Here is an 8,532-nt window from a genome sequence, read left to right on the forward strand (position 1 = left end):
AAATGTGCGTGGAGATACATAATTAAATAAATAAAACAAATATTGGGGGGAATAGAAAATGTAATAGGAATTTACATGAAATCTCCATATTGGGTTTTTCCAAATCATCCTCAGGGATCAACATCCTAATATATATATATATATATATATATATATATATATATATATATATATATATATATATATATATATATATATATATATATATATATATATATATATATATATATATATATATATATATATATATATATATATATATATAAAGACCAAATTAATACTGTTACAAATTTATATTATAAATGTGTAATATATTTTGTTTCAGTTATATTGCATCCTTGGTTTTTTTTTAAATTGATTTTTAATCAAATTATTTAATAAAAAGTATTTGTACTCAAAATTTCAGTTATTTATTTTAATTAAATAATTTATTTTAATGTTTTTATACTTATTTACTTTTAAATATATACACTGCATTTTTATTTTAATTTATTTTAATCATGTTTTATTCAGAATAAAATATTTATTTGTGTAATTATTTATTATGTAGCCTAGGCCTAATTAAAATTGTATTTGTACACTAGTAATGTTTTTTTGTGTCAAATCCTCATCATGTGAGGGACCAACATCCTAAAATGTAGTTTCATGTATAAAAAACAAAATAATAATCTAAAAAAAAAGTCGTAAAAATGTGTGAAATATTTAGTTTCAGTTATATTATATCATTGTTTTTTTCTACTCACTGTAGATGCTTTTTAATTTATTTAATATTTTTTAAACTATCCAATAAAATGTAGGCCTATTCATTTATTTTTTAAACAAATTTCACTTAGGCCTATGTATTTAAATATTAAAGTGCATTATAAATAAAAATGTATTATCATTATCAATATTATTATTTATTTTTACTTATATTTTCCTTTCATTTTTGGTAATTTATATTGTTTTATTAAGAATAATTTATTATGTAATTAAAAGTGTATTTACTTACTTTTATTAATTTAATTTATATATATACATTTAAGTAGTGCCTTTTACATTACACGTCAATTTTAAAGAGCGCTTCATATCAATAACAACCTTATTAGAGCAGGGAAAAATTGATATAATAATAAAATAATAATAATAATCAAATAAACTATGCTGACTACACTGGTTTTGAAATGCAGACCGATGATTGGTTGGCTGGATGCCCTTCCACAGCACTACAGTGCGGTCTGCAGAGGCGGACAGCGGAGGATTTTTACTTTCTACTCAAGTACATTTTCAAGTATATACATTACCAGTGTCTTTCTTTAGAACACTTTTACTTCACTGCTACCCAAAGCATAAAATATAATGTCATACTTTTTACTGCATTTCATTAAAAAAAAAATTCCTCCTTTACCTCTTAATTAGGCTAAACATAGTACTTTCTTACTTGTACTCAAGTACAAATTTAATTAATTTTACTTGAGTAAAAGTATACAGTTTTTCTTTTAATATGAAACTCCGTGCAGTAAAAATTACATTATGTTTTGGAATGTTGTGAAGTAAAAGTTTTCCAAACTTTAAGTACATTCAAGTATATGTACTTTAAACACCGATAAAGTACATATACTTGAAAAATAAAATGACTTAGAAAGTAAATTTGTGGATTGCTTTGTGTTTGTGTGTGTGTGTGTGTGTGTGTGTGTGTGTGTGTGTGTGTGTGTGTGTGTGTGTGTGTGTGTGTGTGTGTGTGTGTGTGTGTGGATCTCTCGCGTGCATTTGTGGAAGGTTTTGATACTGTTATCACTCCATAAATACTCCAATACTGTCCGCCTGCTCGTTTGTTATATTGTGCGTGTTCTGGTGAAAATCAAAACATGAGAGAGATGAGCAGTGCAGCGAGCAGCGCGTCACTAAACTCTAGTCAGGCGCCGCGCTCAGACACCTAAACCCGCGTCGCGTCGCGTCATCAGTCAGTCAGCGCGAGCCCGAGCACAGAGATGTCATCGCAGGACTCGGATGACAGCTACGATCTAGTCTTCAAAATAGTTCTGGTCGGAGATGTCGGTGTCGGGAAAACCTGCGTGGTCCAACGCTTCAAGAGCGGCGTGTTCATGGAGAAACAAGGCAACACTATCGGCGTGGATTTCACTATGAAGACCCTGGACATACACGGCAAACGGGTGAAGGTTAGCACGCTAGTCAGTCCGGATGATGCTTATTAGCATTCATAAAGTCTTATCCTTAGAGTCGAGACCGCCTCACAAACTCCCCCGCCGAGATCGCGTCACGAGGGTTATTGATATTACTGAAAACCTCAGATAATGTTGGTTTGATCTGACACACCGTGTTTGTAATAACAACTGCTGTCTGAACTTATGATTGACACTCATGACGTGGCGCAAATAAAAGTGAAACAATTGTAAGTGTGTGTGTGTGTGTGTGTGTGTGTGTGTGTGTGTGTGTGTGTGTGTGTGTGTGTGTGTGTGTGTGTGTGTGTGTGTGTTAAGGGCTCAGAGTCTCACAGTTATGCAACACTTAAGCTGTAAACAATGGCGAATAACGACGCTATCTGTAGTCCATTGGAGCTTTTAAAACTACACTACCTCTTCTCACAAGATGTGATAGAAATCTCTGGTGTCTCCAGAATGTGTGTGTGAAGTTTCAGCTCAAAACACCCCCAGATAATTTATTATAGCTTCAAATTTGCCTCTGTTTGTGTGAGAGCAACAACACATGTTTGTGTGTGTCCCTTTAAATGCAAATGAGCCGCTGCTCCCCGCCCCTTTCCAGAAGAGGGCGGAGCCTTCACAGGAGCTTCAGATACTCCGTCAACAACAAAACAGGCCGATCTCACTCAGACGAAATGTCAGAATAAGCCGTTGTGGATCAGCCGCACATTAGAGCAGACACAGATGAGAGACTCAGGAAGAGCTCCAGACTTTAACACACACACACACACACACACACACACACACACACACACACAGATGTCTCAAAGGTTGTGTCCTACACGCAATAAAAGGCGTTTTTTCCATGTTAATGAGAGTTTTTGTCCTAACCTGCCGCAACGACGATGTGATGAATCAATATTAGAAACGGTTTCTATTTCTGCGGCCGGAACAACAACCCAAAACATGGCATTGATAATGTCAGGCAGCGTTATGTAGCCTAGAAATCTAGACGCGCCCTAGCGGAAGCAAATCTAATCTCCCGCGAGTGTCGTCTAGCAACTCTCAATACCCTTCTGAGCTGTAAACGCCAAACTCTGGTTGGGCCAATCACATCGTGTATAGATGGATAGATATATTTTTGTATAATTGCGATTACATTTTATTGATTATTGTGCAGCCCTAGTTGGACATTATTAAGACACGGTTCTGGAATGGCTTACACGAGTGGCTGAGGCTGACTGTAATCAAGATCTCACACCACTAATCAAATCCAGTGTTCACCTAGAAATAACATTTGGAGCAAACAGGATTCACTGTTCCTCAAAACGAACTAAAGGAGGAAATAACCCCGTATGGAGAATGACAGAAACACCACGACATCTCTCACTTCATCTGGCTTTATTCAACAGCGCTATTAATGTTTCTGATGATTAATATAAACGAGTGACGTCTTTATTATTAGAGGTGCACGGCTCGGTCTCACGTCTTCCTGATTCGGAGCTGTTGCCAGCGGTGCGTTCTCTCTTCTCTCTCTCGGTTGTCACACACTCAATCTCACACACACTCTCATGAACACTCACTCACTCACTCTCACTCACACACACACAGTCACTCTCACACACACTCACACACACACATACTCACTCACTCTCACACACACACACACACTCACTCTCACAAACACTCACTCGCACACACACACACTCTCACAAACACTCACTCTCACACACACTCTCACACTCACACACACGCAGTCTCTCTCACACACACACACACACACAGAAATCGAGACTCATCAGACCAGGCAACATTTCTCCAGTCTTCAACTGTCCAATTTTGGTGAGCTTGTGCAGATTGTCGCCTCTTTTTCCTATTTGTAGTGGAGATGAGTGGTACCCGGTGGGGTCTTCTGCTGCTGTAGCCCATCCGCCTCAAGGTTGTGTGTGTTGTGGCTTCACAAATGCTTTGCTGCATACCTCGGTTGTAACGAGTGGTTATTTCAGTCAAAGTTGCTCTTCTATCAGCTTGAATCAGTCGGCCCATTCTCCTCTGACCTCGAGCATCAACAAGGCATTTTCTCCCACAGGACTGCTGCAGACTGGATGCTCTTCCCTTTTCACACCATTCTTTGTAAACCCTAGAAATGGTTGTGTGTGTAAAACTCAGTAACTGAGCAGATTGTGAAATACTCAGACCGGCCCGTCTGGCACCAACAACCATGCCACGCTCAAAACGGCTTAAATCACCTTTCTTTCCCATTCTGACATTCAGTTTGGAGTTCAGGAGATTGTCTTGACCAGGACCACACCCCTAAATGCACTGAAGAACTGCCATGGGATTGGCTGATTAGATAATTGCATTAATGAGAAACTGAACAGGTGTTCCTAATAATCCTTTAGGGGAGTGTATAATAATCAGCACTGAAATAACACACTGTGTGTAATGTTGGTGTAGTTGCAGATCTGGGACACGGCGGGGCAGGAGCGCTTCCGCACGATCACACAGAGCTACTATCGCAGCGCTAACGGAGCCATCATCACCTACGACATCAGCCGGAGGGCCAGCTTCCTGTCTGTGCCGCGCTGGGTGGAGGACGTCAAGAAGTACGGCGGATCCAACATCGTTCCTCTGCTCATTGGTGAGAACACGAGTGTGTGTGAGAGAGTGTGTGAGAACACGAGTGTGTGTGAGAGAGTGTGTGAGAACACGAGTGTGTGGATAGCGAATGACGACCTGAGGTATGCGTTAAAGGGTTAACGCCTGCACATGATGATGACCCTTCTGTTGAATTCTTCCTCAGGTAATAAATCTGACCTGAGTGAGCAGCGTGAGGTCCCGCTGGCAGATGCCCAGACCATGGCTCATCAGCTGGACTTCATCAGCGCCATCGAGACCTCCGCCAAGGACGCTCAGAATGTGGAGGAGGCGTTCCACAAGATGGCCGCCGAGCTGATCCTCAGACACGGCGGACCCATGATCTCGGAGAACGTGACGGACAGCTTTAAACTCAGCAGCAAGGACGTGAGCGGAGCGGGCTGGGGGTGTGGCTGCTGATGGGATCTGGATCTGACCTCGGGATTCAGGATCTGACCTCAGGATTCAGGATCTGACCTCAGGATCTGACCTCTGACCTCGGGATTCAGGATCTGACCATTGGATCTTTCCAAACCCAGAACTGTGAAGACGCTTTTGAGTGCCAAAATTCGCACATTTCACCCCAAAATGTGTTCTAGTCAATAGATAAAGGCATGAATACTGTGATGCGTGTCTGAGGCGTGCGTGTGTGTGTGTGTGTGTGTGCGTGTGTGGCAAGAATTTGGACCAATGACATTTCAGGATGGGCGGAACTGAGCTGCAGATGATCATGTGACACGTTTAAATCGCAGATGTTGGTTATTTATGCTAGTTGCAAAATTCCGGGAATTTTCTAGGCCGGAAACTTTCCATGGTAACCATGAACCGTAGACTGTAAACAAATATGGCCGTAGTGTCCGTGACGTCACCCGTGGGGTTCTGAAGAGCCGTTCTGAAGCGTAGAGACGAGCCGTCGCCATCTTAGCAGCGAGTCATCGCGCGTCACTCCCAGATAACAGAAAATGGCCAAAGCGGCGGGGTGTGGGCGGAGCTTAGGTGATGCGATGACTATAGACGGTGGATAAATGGCTAATCCACCTGTCACTCAAAGTGGCCACGCCCTTAATTATGCAGAACTTTAAGGCTTTATATAATGTAAACGAATGAGTTATAAACACATTCCCCCCTCACAGTCGTCATGAAGGGCAACATTAGCCGTAGAGACCAAAACCACCGTTAGTCTCAGACTGTAAACGTGTTTTATTCTGCTGTAAAGTTGGCCATTTTAACATGAGCTCAACGAGATTCTGCTGCTTCTGGAGCCGCTCTAGTGGCCAGACGAGGAACTGCAGTTTAAGACACTTCAGTGTCGGCTTCAGGAGAGATCGCGGGAGGAATGATCCCTATAATCGATGATTTAATGCTCTCTCAGATGAGTTTCTGCCCTACACACCACATTCCTCAAGCACATTTGATCCAAAATACAGTAAAACTGTAATACTGAGGAATAATAATGCAATTTAAAATGAGTGTTTATTTAAAAACATTAATCAGCACAACGGTTTCGAAACACATGCAGAACAAATATATTTATTTCAGTAGATATTAAGTAATTCATTAGAAAATATACCGATATGTTTGTTTATATCTGTTTATGACCAAATAAAATGTTTTCTATATGATACAGTTTATAGACATTTCCAGTGGATTCCCATAATTCCTGTTAAGTTTCCAAATTGGAATATTTCCAAAATTCCTCAGATTAAGTTCCCTGGGAAGTTTCCGGAAATCTCCCTTTGCAACCGTAATGATCTCTTTCTGTCAGCCTCTCTTCCATCTGTGTGTGTGTGTGTGTGTGTGTGTGTGGAGTTTTTTTATAGACTGACCAGTTAGCCCCTTTTGAACGGATGTCACGGGCGATGCTGTTTTAAACATGTGCATTCATTAATACACGCCACAGCCGTGGTAAATTATAGTGACGTATGATAAACACACATGAGTTGATAATATTGCTAAGTGTGTGACTAGAATAACATCAGCTGCAGTTTCAGCCGCTTCTGTTGTTATATCTGTGATGTTCTCAAGCTTCAGTACTTCTGTACGACACACACACACGTCTGTAATGGACTGACACACACACGTCTGTAATGGACTGACACACACACACGTCTGTAATGGACTGACACACACACACACACGTCTGCAATGGACTGACACACACACGTCTGCAATGGACTGACACACACACGTCTGCAATGGACTGACACACACACGTCTGTAATGGACTGACACACACACGTCTGTAATGGACTGACACACACACACGTCTGCAATGGACTGACACACACACACGTCTGTAATGGACTGACACACACACACGTCTGCAATGGACTGACACACACACGTCTGTAATGGACTGACACACACACACGTCTGTAATGGACTGACACACACACACACACGTCTGCAATGGACTGACACACACACGTCTGCAATGGACTGACACACACACACGTCTGCAATGGACTGACACACACACGTCTGCAATGGACTGACACACACACGTCTGCAATGGACTGACACACACACGTCTGTAATGGACTGACACACACACACGTCTGCAATGGACTGACACACACACGTCTGCAATGGACTGACACACACACACACACGTCTGCAATAGACTGACACACACACGTCTGCAATGGACTGACACACACACACGTCTGTAATGGACTGACACACACACGTCTGCAGTGGACTGACACACACACACGTCTGCAATGGACTGACACACACACACACGTCTGCAATAGACTGACACACACACGTCTGCAATGGACTGACACACACACACGTCTGTAATGGACTGACACACACACGTCTGCAGTGGACTGACACACACACACGTCTGCAATGGACTGACACACACACGTCTGCAATGGACTGACACAAACACGTCTGCAATGGACTGACACACACACACACACACGTCTGCAATGGACTGACACACACACGTCTGCAATGGACTGACACACACGTCTGCAATGGACTGACACACACACGTCTGCAATGGACTGACACAAACACGTCTGCAATGGACTGACACACACACACACACACGTCTGCAATGGACTGACACACACACACACGTCTGCAATGGACTGACACACACACACACACGTCTGCAATGGACTGACACACACACACACACGTCTGTAATGGACTGACACACACACACACACGTCTGTAATGGACTGACACACACACACGTCTGTAATGGACCGACACACATACACACACACGTCTGTAATGGACTGACACACACACGTCTGTAATGGACTGACACACACACACACACGTCTGTAATGGACTGACACACACACACACACGTCTATAATGGACTGACACACACACACACACGTCTGTAATGGGCCCACACACACACACACACATCTGTAATGGACTGACACACACACACGTCTGTAATGGACTGACACACACACACGTCTGTAATGGACCGACACACATACACACACACACACACACGTCTGTGAATCCAGATCTGTGTTCCGGATGTAAACTCTCCTGATACACACATTAGTGTGTTAATGGATGAAGAGAATCATAATCAGTGCCTTTTAAACCATCATTGCTGTAGTTTAATGTTATATTTCTATGCAGTTTTTGTCAATCACTCTAATGTTATGAGAGATATGATCGATTTGTATTTGGTGATAAATGGTAATATTATTTTATCAGTAAAGCTGTCAGAGCATATCTTGTGTGTGTGTTTCAGCGCCACTGAATTAAC

General features: G+C 41.9%; 1 protein-coding gene across 1 annotated transcript; it reads left to right on the forward strand.

Moving 5' to 3' along the window:
• The first annotated feature begins 1,928 nt into the window (after window positions 1-1,928).
• On the forward strand, window positions 1,929-6,285 carry rab43 (RAB43, member RAS oncogene family). Its single transcript, XM_067432395.1, has 3 exons — window positions 1,929-2,159; window positions 4,599-4,782; window positions 4,945-6,285. Exons 1-3 carry the CDS (start codon window positions 1,971-1,973, stop codon window positions 5,196-5,198), a joined length of 627 nt encoding a protein of 208 aa, XP_067288496.1. The 5' UTR covers window positions 1,929-1,970; the 3' UTR covers window positions 5,199-6,285.
• The last annotated feature ends 2,247 nt before the right edge of the window (window positions 6,286-8,532 follow it).

The sequence above is a fragment of the Pseudorasbora parva genome, chromosome 22, assembly GCF_024679245.1.
Source record: "Pseudorasbora parva isolate DD20220531a chromosome 22, ASM2467924v1, whole genome shotgun sequence".
Classification (NCBI taxonomy): Eukaryota; Metazoa; Chordata; class Actinopteri; order Cypriniformes; family Gobionidae; genus Pseudorasbora; species Pseudorasbora parva.